At 34.7% G+C, this 15,415-nt stretch overlaps 1 protein-coding gene across 1 annotated transcript in view; it reads right to left on the reverse strand.

Moving 5' to 3' along the window:
- Positions 1-2,700: 2,700 nt before the first annotated feature.
- LOC145663772 (innexin inx2-like) overlaps positions 2,701-15,415 on the reverse strand; it is a 55,381-nt gene continuing 42,666 nt past the window's right edge. The window contains exon 3 of the mRNA XM_081729860.1: positions 2,701-5,058. Within this exon, the coding sequence (XP_081585986.1) occupies positions 3,879-5,039 (1,161 nt within the window). The 5' untranslated portion in view covers positions 5,040-5,058 and the 3' untranslated portion in view covers positions 2,701-3,878. The remainder of the gene's footprint in view (positions 5,059-15,415) is intronic.

Below are 15,415 nucleotides of genomic sequence, written 5' to 3' on the forward strand. Positions count from 1 at the left end.
GTGCAGAGCAACTCAGCAACAATGCGTATTCCGCAACAGAAAGCGCAGTGTGTTATTTGGCTTGGGAAAACTGAGTCAGTTATAATAGTGCAACGTAATTTTAGACTTCAGTATGGTGGTGAACCACCTACAGCAAAAACTATCCGCCATTGGCTAAAGTCTTTCAAGGAAATCGGTAGTGTTTTGAAAGCGAAATCACCAGGTAAACCGAGAACTTCTGAAGATGTTGTTGAACAGATCCGTGTTTCTTGTGTTCGTAGCCCGAAGAAGTCATTGGCCAGACGTAGTCTACAATTAGGAGAGACATCAATCTTTTACGGGAAAGAATCGTCGCGGCGGTTGGGACAGTTACACCTGAAATGTTGGTGAATACGTGGCGAGAAGTGGAATATTGTCTCGACATGAGCAGGTCCACAAATGGATCCCACGTTGAAATTTACCAACATTAAACAGAACTTAAAGGAATTCTCTTTCATGATATGTACTCATTGATGTAAGTCTTCATTCATTTCCCAATTAAATATTTACTTAAAACTAGGGAGTTCATTTTCAAACACCAGTATACATATTAGATTTCGTTACTTTTCCCATCTTTCTCTTTGACCTTAACACCGCTTTTGGAATTGGAAAACTATCGCTTTCTTTTATTACCAGTGTTAAAGAAATAGACGAATATCTTCATTGAAAAGAAATTATTACAAGTAATATTATGATAATCGTAAGTTTTAGGCTTATAGTTACGTGACATTTGTAATATGTGATTTTTATTTCAACCAACATGAAGACAACGACTCTTTTAAGACTGGCCACAGGAGGGCACTTATTATTCAAATATCAATACGCATTGTTTTGAGCAGTCCCGAGTTCAGTTCCCGGTGGGGTCACTCGGTCGAAAAAGTGTAACAGCTTTTTCAGGCCAGCCACCCTGAATGAGGTTTTCCTGGGTTTTCCTCATTCACACTAGGCAAATGCCGAAGTGGTACCTAACTTATAGGTCCCAGGCCGCTTCCTTCCTTCCCCAATCCTTTCTTCCTTCCCTTTCCCCGGATTCTGTGCTCGCCGAGGGACATCATCCCTCAGATCGTGAAGGGCTAAATGGCCTTAGATGCCGAAAGCCCAGAAATCCAAATCCTAAATTCCATTGTTTTGAGTCACAGGACTTTAAAATTTCTCTAGCATAATCATAAAGCTTGGAAACATTCGTTTATATCCCAACCTGGGTGTGATGCAGGGCAGTGGTGATTTAATGGTAGTATTCTCCTCTGGTGCGACAGTCTCTAGTTGGTTTTATCGTGCACAAACACTTTGAGCGTGTGTTTTCTTAATTCTCTCCCGTTTCCTCACATTTTACTCATTAAAATATTTTATTATCATCAGAATCCTCTATTTTGACATCGATGCATATTGACAATTAAAACAATGACAATTAAAATAAATGGATGAGGCTTACTACTTTCAAAAAATATATTTTTAACATCCAGAGATATTATGCACTTATTTTATATTAAAAAAGACTGAGTACTAAATGTCATTTTAAAAATAATAATCTTAGAGAAGGTTTGTACAAAATTTATTCAATGTATCGGTATCACGACTAAATGAAAGTACTAAAATGTTTAAACTTGTTAGAAATGTATAAAAGTATAGAAAAGGCCATACTAAGTTAGTACCTGGAATGCTGATTCAAACATTTTTTGTTCAATGTCGTATGAACCTGTTCAGTTTCATTCATAAATTAAAACACATTCTATGGTGGAATGTAACAAGAAATTCACTTTTCTCAGTATTTTAGGAAAATTCTGCAAATACGTTGAAAAAGCCAGAACGCAGTGAGAAACAAATTTTAAGTTTCATTTAAAGTTTTAATTGGAAACACAATTCTTATGAAACACCCTAGATTTACTATTGAACCATGACACAAAATATAACTTACTAAATGCTAATATTTTTGAAACACACTTTCTTTTTACCAATATTTATTTTAGAAGTAATTAATAGATAACTTTATTCTTTCATTTTAATACATATGTAATAAGTAAGCAATGAATATTTCATTTTTCAAACAAATATTAATTTACAATTCACAACAACTCTTTGTTTTCAATGAAATGAAAATTTTGTTTCGATTCTACTGAAGACTTTTCGAGTATTACAAAAAATACATGCTCATGTTCTTTTATGTACATATTGTTTACATTTTTAAAAATCACTAAATATTAAAGCAAAATCTGGAAACATATTTTTTCTCACTATTACAATGATTTATTCCACTAAGAAGTTCTTTTAGCTTTCAAAACTTTTAATTTAATTTCACAATTTTTACAAAGCAGTTAAAACTCAAAAATAAACTTGCAAGTGTTATATAAATCTAGATTTTCATTTCTAAACAAGCTTGTAACAATGTTTAAATAATAAGATAATAAATCTACGTTAACTTAAACTACAGCTTAAATTTAGAAATTGCTAAATGTTGTTTTCTATTTATTTAGACATCACTTCTAAAAGTGTAATAGTTTAAGGTTAATCAAAGAAATAAATTTCATCTTCAGGAATTTTAACTTTCAAACTCTGTTCTACATCTGAAACCTTCTAAAATACTTTCATTAACACAAATATTACACTGATAAGGAACTTACCATAATATTCTAAAATTAAGTCATTACTTTAAAATATTTACTGCATTAAAACGTGTGACGAAAATAATTCTCAATGTATCTTTTCTGTTATCAGAAAAATAGGTATCAAAATGTTAATGACACAGAAATGCTAAAGTCTCTACATGCGCGTATAATATGATAACAAATAAAATAAATAATTTGAAATTTCCGAACAGTCTTGTAATTTCGTATATTTTGTTTGAAGTGACTACTCCAAATTTATTATTGTCACTTGAAGCACAAACTTAATACAAAAATTACAGGAACCTAGGTTAAGCGAAACAATTATTAATGATTTGTAGCGTAGTCTATAATAATGAATAAAACTATGACATTTCAATTTGATCATCATATCCAGTAATTATTGAATTGTGAGTAACAAAAAAGGTCATTAAAGATTAACTGTTTAATCCAATGAGAAAAGCTGAGCAAATAAGCCTATAAATACTATGTGATAAAATGTACCAGGAATTCTAACAAAGTAAGGAAAAAAATATTACAAGAAGGTATGGAACTTTCTGGTCAAACTAATGCGTTTACTGAACTAAAAACGAATTAATAAGGTATGTGTAGCAGTCTATGTTTTGTTGAAGTTATTGGTAATATAATATAATAAGAAAACAAGACGATAACATTCATAATGATTGCACATACGTATTACAATTTCATTAAAAAATACTTTTTTGATCACTATGTTAGAACGCAAATATTAAGCTTACTGACTTTCGAGATAGCAAAAACACAAATATTGCCGATGACGAATCATATGATTCCATAGTCACCATTATTACCATTATTACTGTTATTCAATACTCTTTCATAAAACTGGTAAACCATGGTCGAATCACATAAGGAGATTAAGACTAAATACAAAGCTTTTTTTTTAAAAAAAAGAATTAAGTTATGTTAAACGAATACATATAAATCTTTAATGTTTTATTCATTCTATGTTCAGCCAGCTTCAAAGGTTTATTTCTTCAAACTCATATTAAAAAATAATATTTTGAAAAACCAAACAACATACTGCATTCCTTCACTCTTTTCTGGATATTCTAGAAAGCTTAAAAGGTGATTTTTTTTAGTTCTTTCTTGTAAGATGCAGTCTTCCTCTAAATCGTAGTAAAGTAATAATAAATCTGTGTGGTTTTTGCTCTCAAAATAGACTTCTATTTGGGTCTCATTAAAATTTCCTTTTTCGTGTTAAAGAAAATGCTTTAAACCTTATTCATTCCTGTTCTCGTCCTCGGAGTCCGAAAACTCTTCCACTAAGTAGGCCCTTTCAGCAATACCTACTAGTTCCCTTACCTGGAGATAACGTTCAAGTTCCATTAAAAACTTCTTAAAGATATAACGGTTAACATTTCGTTGTATGAACTGGAACAAATAATACTCGGTGTAGGATATCCTGGGTAGTACTTCCATGATATTTCGACGGTCGGATGGTATGAACCTATACTTGAACACCGTCAAACGCAACCAGTAGGATGATAGCATGATTAGCTCATAAAAGAGGTTAAGAACGGTGATTAATAATACCAATACAAGCCAAAACCACATGAAAATGTAGATCTTCTCGTTAGCCGCGTTTAGTGGTAAGATACAGAGGGTATCGTGAACCTGGATGCTTCCTGAAGTGCCATATGTCCTAAAAGTACATTTAGTGACCAGTGGGAAGATGGCAGATATCGGATCAATCCTTTTATTGGGTTCCTGCCAGAACATATTCATTATATCTATACCATAATTGATGAATTCTCCACCGAGGAATACGTTGATCAGATAGACATTCATGAGAACATTAACGAGGTTGATGAAGAGGCAAAACAAATAGTAACAAGGCAGAAATTTAACGTTTTCACAACAATAAATGAATATTTTAACCAGTTCCCTAATCCTCTTTTGCCGGTTCTTTGAAGATTCATCTATTTTGAAACCCTCCATTATAGATGACAGACTTCTCAGTGTCTTATCCGAAAGAATGGTGCACAAGTAATGTGGTATGCAGAAGAGTATGCCTTGGAAGAATAAGGTAAACGGTACCCATTGATAGTAAGAGTGATAACGAACTTCGTCATTTTCTGTGGAACTGACTACTCCTGGATGAATCGCCGTTTTTACATCCCTGAAGGGCAGAGTGAAGGTACCATTGATCCAGCAATAGGTGTCCATCGTCGACTGAGAAATTGGAGAATTCGGATCCTGGATACAGGTGATCGGATCTCCGAAGAATTGGTGACAGCTCACCAAAAGACAAAATATGAAGAAAAGTCTAGTTGTTACCTTATGATGTAATCGAAACCAGATGCTATCTGTAGATATTTTGTTTAAGGTGATGATTTTAAAGAAAGTATGGGTTTCGATCAACAAATTCTTCAACGGCATCTTAATTTTCGATATCCTCCTGCAAAGAGAAGAAAGTATCAAATATATATAATATCTATAAACGATCATACGAAAGTGACTAAATACATTTTTAAAAAAAAAGTCAACCGCGTACTCTTGAAAGCAAACAAAAACTGTAATAATTTAAATCACTGTATAATATTAAATCGATTGTTTCTGAAATTTCCAGTTTTAATAGCAATAGAAGGACAGAGGTCATTATGAGATTTATTAATGAGATGGCGAATCTAGTTTTGTGCACGAGATGAGTCGAATCAGAATGTTCATTACAAAATTCGAAACCACATTGAACTCTTCCAACAGAAATGGATATACGTTCCAATAGTTCAAAATTTCGTGTTCATAATGTCATTTGAATCTATATAAAAAAAAGTCATTTCTCGCTATCGCTAACTATTTTTCTTCTATGGATAGCAATGCGAAAATGAAGTAGTAGTAAATTTTTGCCAATTCTAATTTTAGCAAATGGATAAAGGTAAAGATGAAATCTATTCTTTGGACATAACACCACTTACAGATAACTGCTTCTTGCTCTACCCATTAGGTTTTACTCTTATTGTAATCGACGTTGAAGCCAAAAATGGTTTATTTCTATCACATCTGCTTTGAAAATCTTCAAGTTATACGTTCAAGGTTATGTCGGCTATTCTAAAGGAGACGGTGACGATGAGAAATGAATGAAATGGTGGAATGAAGAAAGTGGGATGTAACAGGACAAACCCGAGAAAACCCACACACAAGGTGTTTGTCCACCACTATGTTCACGTGGCGCGAGCTGTAATCAAACCAAGGACCCTATGTACCACATGTGAAAGATCTACCACTGAGCCACCGCGGCCTTCGATTTTCGCTTAGAATTGAAGATGAATAGAACAGATGAAGAGATGGAATGTATCTATGGGACGCTGAATTGATTTTTAAAAATGCTACACTCTATCTTTTACCGTTTTTTTTTTTTTTTTTTTTTTTTTTTGCTCTGATGCGTATCGATAGACGAGAATGGAAATCCTATAAAACTTCTAATATTTATACGTATCATAAGTTGGAAATCTAATTCCCACGCTTGTGTATGGATTTTCTGAAAGTAGAATAAACGCAAAATTTAAATTTTAGAGCAAACGGAATGATGTTAGAAATTTTCAAAATAAGGAGAAATATATTTTGTGTGTCTTGAGTAAAAGTTAAAAATTAAGAAAAAAAATATAATCACATGTCGCCGTTTATGTAAAGTAGAAACATTAACTCTGCGAAAAAGTAACAAAACATTTAAGCTTCGAAAAGTATAAAGAACACTAACAGGGACAAACGTAACACTATTTTGGTCAAAGGAAGGAGGAAAGAACGATAGTCGTGGGAAGTAAAAAGGTAACTGGTCAGGGCAGTGTAAAGAAATTATATTTTGGAGAATATGTTAGAAGGTACAGTGGAAGTTGATATACGGAGGAGGAAAAAACTGCAATAGTACAGGAACGTTTGATTAGTCTGTGAATTTTCAGGCAATGACATTTGGAATGGGCTTCCAATTTACACTTTGAAGTTGTAATCTTGAAGAAATAAAATATGTAATTTGGGATTTTGTTGACCACATTCTAAACAGAATTAGTATGTGTTGAATGTTTGAGATAGAAAGAATAAAACTTCGTGTGCTGATTAAAACCCTTTGGGGATCCTATGGTACAATTTGTACCATACGCGTTTTTCATGGTACATTGCGTCACAACTCTCCTATTTGAGCTTTTTCGTTCGGTTTTTTTTTTGTTTTTCAAGTCCAGAGGCATTGTAGAAGACATTACGTATGGTTTCACACCTTCCTGCGTCCAGACATAGGAGGTGATGACGTCATAAGTCTAAAATTTATTTGTTCATTTATTAAGCCTATGATCAATATTTTTTGGCGGGCTTATGTTTGCACGTAGAAGATTGAAATTTGCACAAACATTCAGTATTTACCAGATTTTTTTCAGATTTCTGAGTTAAAACAGGAGGGGAATCAGAGAGCCAAAGTGTTGAAAAAAGGGATATCTTTACCCAAAAAATCCCGTTTTTCAAGATTTTTCCGCCTCACATACATGATGGGAACACGTGAGTCATACCGTCTGAAAGGCAGTTCCATTCTGAAGACAATGACGGTCGAATCATTATCCTAGGGTAATTAGGGATGTCTCAGGGAATTTTTAAAAATTATACTTCTATATAGGGAAAAATGGGACATGGTCGGTATATTTTTTTTGGCGGGCTTACTTTTGCACCTAGAAGATTGAAATTGTGCACAAACATTCAGCCCACCTAGTAGTATTTATCAGAATTTTTTTAAAGATCTCTGCATTAAAACAGGGGGGGTCCAGAGGGGGGAAAAGTTGAAAAAAGGGATTTTTAGAAAAAATCCCGTTTTTCAGGACTTTCCCGCCTCACATACATGATGGAGACACGTGAGTCATACCGTATGAAAGGCAGTTCCATTCTGAAGAGAATGATGGTCAAATTATTATTCTAGGGTAATTAGGGACATCTCAGTGAATTTTTATCAAAATATACTTCTGTATAGGGTAATATGGGGCATTGTCAGTATATATATATTTTGTGGCGGGCTTAGTTTTGCACCTAGAAGATTGAAATTGTGCACAAACATTCAGTCTACCGAGTAGTATTTAACAGATTTTTTCTCAGATTTCTGCGTTTGAACAGGGGGGTCCAGAGGGGCTAAAAGTTAAAAAAAGGGAAATTTAGACCAAAAAATCCCTTTTTCCGGGAATTTCCCGCTTAGATACATGATGAAGACATGTAAATGGTACCGCCTGAAAGGCAGTTCTATGCATGAACCATGAGGCATGAACCATGATCCTAGGATAAATAGTGACGATGCAGTAGCTGCTTGACTGAAAGTCTAAAAAATAGCCCAAAAAGGAAAAAAGGGATCCGGAAAGGTTACGAAGGAAAATATTAAGTAAAACATAAAAAGCATCAAAAATATAAAGGAGACTCATCTTCGTATCATGAAATGATGCCAAGGTGGTTCACTAACTTTGGTTGAGGTCTAACGAACGTGAACAATGCTGATCGTTCTGAGTATTCAAAAGGGTTAATATCTTCTTCATCAAAGGAGAAAATGATGAATAAAGTGTTATTATATTGAAAGATCGTCGAGGGTGAAGATACCCGGGATAGCTAAAATGGTCACGATTTCTGTGGAACCTTCCTTAGAGACCAGTGCATTTTAAATCTATTAGAGAAACTCGAAAATATAGGAGAAACAGAAGAAAAAGGAAGAGGAGACTTCGTACTCAGATCACAGTACGACAAAGCATTACAAAACATTACGACAAAACACTAGAAAATACCACATATTGATCAGATATCGAAAAATTCATATAAATTTCGGAACAGAAGTTGAGAACACGTTCCATAAATTAAATAAAAAACATTTATGAAGAAGGAGAGGTAGCTCCAGTTGTTCATAAGAGGAAAAAGTGGCACTAACAAGGCAGTAGGATGTTAAATATCTGAGAATCACATGCGACAAGTTTGTTAACTCACAAATTAAAAATCTTGCCAGACATAAAATTTGACATTTCGTTATTGATTAAAGTTAGGTGACACTTAACTTTAGATTCGTATTTTTTGTGACATTTTAGCCTAAAATCGTGTGTCGCATGGCACCATGATAATCGATATATTGGATGTGAACTATATTGGATTTTAAGTTCTCGCCATGATGCTAAATAACACCACTTGATGCTCCGCTATTCCTATTTGCCACATCCAAAGTTTCGTCATCTTTCCTCAAGCCGTTTCAAAAATACAAATATAGTGCTGGACTCTTGCCGTACAATGTGTACAAGATTGTAAAGTATAATGGAAACAATAGCAGAGGACCAGTTTGGTTTCAAGAAGAATATTGGAATGCCGGAAGCAATATCTGCATTAAGAGGATCGATAGGAAAAAGAATTCGAATAGGAAATACAACTTAGTAGCGTTTGTGAACTCGAGAAACGAAATTTATAATGTAGAAAGGAATAAAAAGTTCAAGGATATGAAGAAGTCAGGAATGAACAAGAAAGAGTCAAGAATAATATATCGTACATAGAAAGAACATAACAATTGGTATCAAAAGAAACGAAATGAAAAGAAACAATTCAGAAAGACGACAGACAAGGATGCTCTGCTGTTAATCACTAATTTATTTTAATATTCAAGTTGAAAAAACAATAAAGAAATCAAGGAAACTCCCAAACTAGGAATAACTGTTTATTCTGTCCTGCACATAGTCAGGAAACCCAACCACTTGGATTTGCGGATGATATCGGCAGAGAGTGAAAAAAAAAAAAATTAGAGGCAGGTCTAAATGGAATGCAATAGTACTTTAGCAGCAAATTTAAGATGAGAATCCAGAAGAAGAAAACGAAAGTTATGAGATACGCAAGAAAAGAAACAACAAGAAAATTGAATATCAAAACAGATCACCTGATGGAAGAGGTAAAGAAATTTTGTTACTTTGGAGAATACAATAACAAACGATAACTGCAAGAAAATGTAAAATTCAGAGTAATAGAGTGGCTTCCAATTTGAACGTCAAAAAAAGTAAAAATAAAATATATTTAGAATGTAGCTCTGTCTTGATGCAAATCATGGACTCTACGGGAGGGGGACAAAATGAATTGAAAGATTTCGTTTCTGTTCTGTAACAGGGACACGTAAACACTCCTAACGATCATATGTACATAAAAATTACTAGTAAGTTTAAATAGTTATTATTATTCAAGTACTTTGTTACATTCAAAATAAGTGCATGACTAGACGCCTATCTTTTCGTTTACAACATATAGTAATATTAATCTTGTGACATTATATAACAATATTCATTCATCGTTGTGTTTGGCATCAACTTCCGGGTGTATCAAAAGTCCGGAACCGTGGACCAGCTTCTTTATGAGAAAAGATACGTTAACATAAAACAAAAAAAGAAAAGTGGTCGGAAATGGATAGTTTTCAGTCTAAGAACGCTTTTGTCCCTCACCAACCGTTCGGGCTCGACATTAGTAAGACGTCTCATGTGGAGCAGACTACTAAATATTTTTGAAAAGCTAACAAATTTTCTTTTGCCCGTTGTAGAATAACATTATCTATTATTGTGGTAAGTTTCATTTCATTATGTCTTTTCACTTACGAAAAACGGGCAAAAGAAAATGTGTTAGCCTTTTAAAAATATTTAGTAGTCTGTCCCCTTAAATGAAAAAGGAACGTTGTCAGTTCAGGAGGCTGCTTCATTGGGCTCTTATCATACCAACAATAGAGTATTGTTAGGAAACGTATTGAAGGTGTTGAAAATTTCCCTGAAATAATAATGTGCATGTTTCCCGTATTATATTCGCGTTCCTCTAGGTTTCGTTTGAGTTGAAAACGTTGATTTTCATATAACAAAGAACACCATACCAGTATGGAGCAGTGTTCATAATTTAATTGCCCCAATGTAGGGACATTTTATAGGTAAATTTAGCAAAACGGGAAAATGGAAATTTTCAATAAAACGTTAAAATCTAGGGCAATCTGACTTATTGACCAATATAAATCCTTATTGTTTTTGTTCTTCAGAAATAAACCAACACAATTGCAATAGTCTGTGTGTGTTGTACCCATTGAAAGCTGGGTGTATTTGTGTATATTATTTGTAAAAAAAAAAAAAAAAAAAATAGTGAGGGAAAAGTAAAAGCAATAGAAGCAAAAGGCAAATGAATCAAAGAAATATGGTTGACAGTTTCCTTAATATAGCTTACCTTGTTACATAACTTCTGTCATAGGAACTGGACACTTGACGAACCTGGGAAAATTTGGTGAGAAAAGGGAAAATTTAGTGTCAGTCGAGGGAATTTTACTTAAGGAAACCTACGAATACTGGTGTGGACTACAAACAGTTGTTGCAACTGGAAAAAGGTCTACTATTTTAGTTCCAAAACTACCTATTTTCAACAACGTTCTCCTCTTCCCATTTTTGATACCTTTACTAATAGCGGAGTTGGCCCATAGCCTCAGACATTTGGTACCCTGGTATTATAAAAACAATGACTATATATTTCTATGGCAAATTATTTTCTTTACAATGTCTTTAGCGTTTAACGAGTCAAAATATTTTAAAATATTAGTCACATACAAATCGATAGATCTAACTGAGCGGAACAAAATGATTTGGGTGAGTGAAAATCATCATGGGTAATTTTCGATAAATCCAGAAAAACTTTTATTGTAAATCTAAAAATTGATGGTGTATAATAATAACGCTATCTATTAGGACGAAGGTGATTCTACAGTACACTCTCAATAAGATTTCTATTGCCACTCTACAATATGACAACACAAGTATTGGTAATGAGATATAGCTCAAAATAATGGTTAACTCTAAAAACTAGATTTTTTTGTTTAACTCTGATGTTGGCCAAAAATGAGACAAACACCAATCAACATACTGAAACGAGCTGAACAACATGAGCCTCTTCAGGGACAATTCTCATGTGTAGTTAACGAGAAAACTGACAGAAAAAAATTACGGCACAAAAGACATGCCATTTGTTCTCAATAACATCATAAATCTATAGTTTATAAAATTGCAACATTATATTTATTTATAAATGAAAAATAAGTTGTCAAGTAGGACATTGTGTCTATTGGTGTATCTTTCTTCGTAACTGTAACACATACGGTTCTAATAAGAGTGGTACATATAGTACTTGAAAATCAAGGCAAAATAAGTCAAAAGCTCAAAAATGGAAGTGTATTTCAATTGAAATGTTTTAAAAAAAAACATACAACACACTTTCCTTATTCTGTCTTATACTAACAAAGATTCTGTCTTATACTTTCTACGTTTATATGTTTTTACTGGATTTTATGTAATTAAGCCGTGTAATGAGTGAGATTTACTCTGCTGTAATATGAAACTGGTACTACGACAGTGGAATCCTCTAAATACTGATTTCGTGAAAGTCTCCATAGCATATATTTGTTATATTTTGCATTTATTTCTAGAGAAATGAGGAAAGTCGGTAGTCTTTACAGTTACAACGCAGGAGCTCATGTGGTTCGGATTCCACGTTAATCAGTAGGTCCACGTCTTATATAGCGTTGCTCGTGAAAGGGACGTTGAACTCAATATCAACTCAACTCATTCCCACTTACCCATATAGTTTGCTGTTGCAGTGTATATAAAGACAAGTGACATATTTTTGAAATGTTTGCGCCAAACTAATGTAAATCGGACAACAAGGAAATGTTGCTTGCATAAGAACTAACTTTCAGAAAACGTTTGAACCTTCGTTTCAGCACCGAAGTTATGAGACGTACTACTTATTTCGCTTAGTCTGATAAGCAATCTACACGTTCACCTAGTTCTCACTCTCTTACTGTAGTCCCTATAAAATGCGAAGAGCAAGTTGTATCCCTGCTGTACAGGGAAACTTCTTGTAAGATACAGTTAGTTAAGGTATTTGCTTCCTACTGATCGAGACACCATGACAAAAAATGCTTTTGTGAATGCAATAAAGTCCCATTTCTGCCTCACATTAAAAAAAAAAAACTTATGTGGGGAACACAGGTACTCTCTATAAGCGTGATTCATAATCAGTGGGTTGTGTATATGCAAGGTCAGCCTGCAAATGAGGTGTTCGTACGATGTGTTTCCTTTCGTAGGTACACATCAAATGCACACACACACACACACACACACACACACATACACACACACACACACACACACACACACACACACAAAAACATAGAGGAGTACAGAAAGGAAATATGTGTATAACATTCCAGCGGTCGTTTCATCAGAAGACTTGAAATGGAGCAAATGCAATGATGTATGGTACAAAGTGGAATGTGGCTGGCAGTGTAATTTGGCAGTTGTGGACACGATTCCAGGAACAGAGAAAAGATTCGAAGACATATGGAGGATATCAACCATATACCACATTCCAGCTCGAGAAGTGATTTTTGGCATTAAACTCCAAACATATCGAAGTAGCACTGCAACTGCATTCGCTTACGACCTCTCAGCAGGCTTTGGGACACTTATATCCCTACGAGCTGTGTACTGGCGTCTGGATGAGATCTCCATTATGCGAAGCGACACACTATAGATGTTCTACTTACACATAGACATTGTTAGAACTACCTAACACGTTGAATAACTCACCATGACTGGACCAAAGAATAATGGATCGAGATAGAATGTTTTCAGGGACTCCCTGACGATCTTTCCGGCAAAATGAAGGAATTACTTCTACTACCAAAATGAAGGAACCGACTCGCGGAAAGTACTATGACACAAGAAAGCCACCATCCATCCCATGTGGAGATTTCTGTGGGACATGGACAAACATTGATGCGTTGACGGTGTACAATATGTTTTCCAAATGGTTGGCTGAAGATTAGAGTTTGAAGAAGATTACACTAAAGGAAAGTAACAGGTGAGCTGCTGTGCATAAAGTCAGGTTCGATAATATAATGTTCCCATTGCTGTTTATCTAGCTCTTGTAAAACAAAGCAACTCATTGTACGTGTTTAGGTGAACTCTAAATCTCCGTGGGTGGTCGTTAATAGTAAGACAGTAATATTTACATTTACCAGACACCGAACAAAAGTATAGTGGCTGGAGGTTTTTCAAATTGTTATTCAGCTTCCGTGGAGTGAGCAGTAGATTCAGAGTTTTCTCGTGAGATACAAATCTCAGAAACTTCTCCTAGTCATCAAATGCGGGTCTTCGCACGAAAGTGAACCAGGGGAGTCGTATGGACCCCAAGGGGCAATTGTCCCTCTGAGTTTGACGCTTGTATACATTTTAATTCAGAAGATAATAATGTAACAGTGGAGATCCTGAAAATCTACCGAGATCTAGGGTTTTGCCCCCACCTCCCAACCAAAATCTGAAATAACACTGCTGAAGTAAAACAAGAAAATGTTAAACAGACAGCCACGAAGAACCTTTACAAACTAATCTTTTTCAGTTAATTTTCCGCCATAAAACGCAGATCACTTATTTAATGAATTTAGGAGCTTCAACACACTACGTCTTTGGTTAAACATCTTGTTTTAAGAGAAATATGAAGGTTCGAGTATAACAATTAGATGACAGCACTTGCCAGGTTCCTTTCCCACGTATTTTGTACGAAGCGACAATATTTAGAACAACTGAATCTATTTGAAGAGGTGAACATTCAAGTTTTCTCTGAAGAGGAGTTGAATTAATCATTAGAGATCAATTCATGTACTACTGTGATATTTTGTTTCTTCTATTGATGAGAACGTTCTATTGTTGGAACCATACTTCTGAAGAGTAATATTAAGTACCCTGGACAATGAATTTAAACAATTAGCTGTGCTGAAACCAGTAAAGAGATCACGCGAAGTGTGGGTTTATGACTGAATGGATCTATGTTTAAAGTTAGGATAGAGAGTATCTAAATATTTCCCCCTAGATGTGTATGTAACCTGCAACTCTTTGATGTTCTGAGGTTTGCATATTACCATTACGCGAAAAGTGCATGAATTAGAATTAAGATTAAGAATTCAATTTCTAAGCTTTCAGCATTTATGGACATGTTAGTCCGTCGCGAATGAGAGATGACTACCCTCAGCGATCACACTGCCTTGGAAATTGGGGAGAAAAAAGAAATGAGGGACGGAAGCAGTCTGGGACGATTACATTAAGTTCCATCCCGGTCTTTGCGTGATGTGAATAACGAAAACCCAGGGAAACTTTAGTCAGGACAGCTGCCCTCAAAAAGCGTAATCCTACAGGGAATCAAATCCGGGATACCTTGCACCAAAATCGAGAGCATTAGCGACTACGATACACGAGGCCATTTATGAATGAATAAGATATAGATAGCCAACACACAGGGATATAAATGTTTTCTATGAGTAGTTAGGGGTGGTTACTTCTGGCGCATTTCCCCTTCCACCCCTAACTGCCAAAAAATTATGAAGCCACCCCTGACCATTGTACTTTAACACAGAAGGATACCCCAAAGTACGATTGAATATGCTTTTATGACTTACATCTAAAACTTATAACTTATAGTGCTGTCTTTGATTGAAAAAATAGTTTTTGTTTGGTGTAAATCGGATCATAAATAACTGAATTATAAAAGTTTAAAGTTTAGTATGTTGTATACAGCTGCTACAGATATATGTATATACACTCCCGCTCAATCGCACACACACATTTACAATATCAGCTATCGAGCACACATATACATATATAGCAAAGAAGAAGGAGGAAGTAAAACTTGTACGCTTGCCAATTTTTTTCTTTCTCTTATTCTCTCTCTCTTTCCTTCCCATCAGCTCTGAATGACAGAGAGGT

The sequence above is a fragment of the Thermobia domestica genome, chromosome 11, assembly GCF_964235325.1.
Source record: "Thermobia domestica chromosome 11, izTheDome1.hap1.1, whole genome shotgun sequence".
NCBI classification, from domain to species: domain Eukaryota; kingdom Metazoa; phylum Arthropoda; class Insecta; order Zygentoma; family Lepismatidae; genus Thermobia; species Thermobia domestica.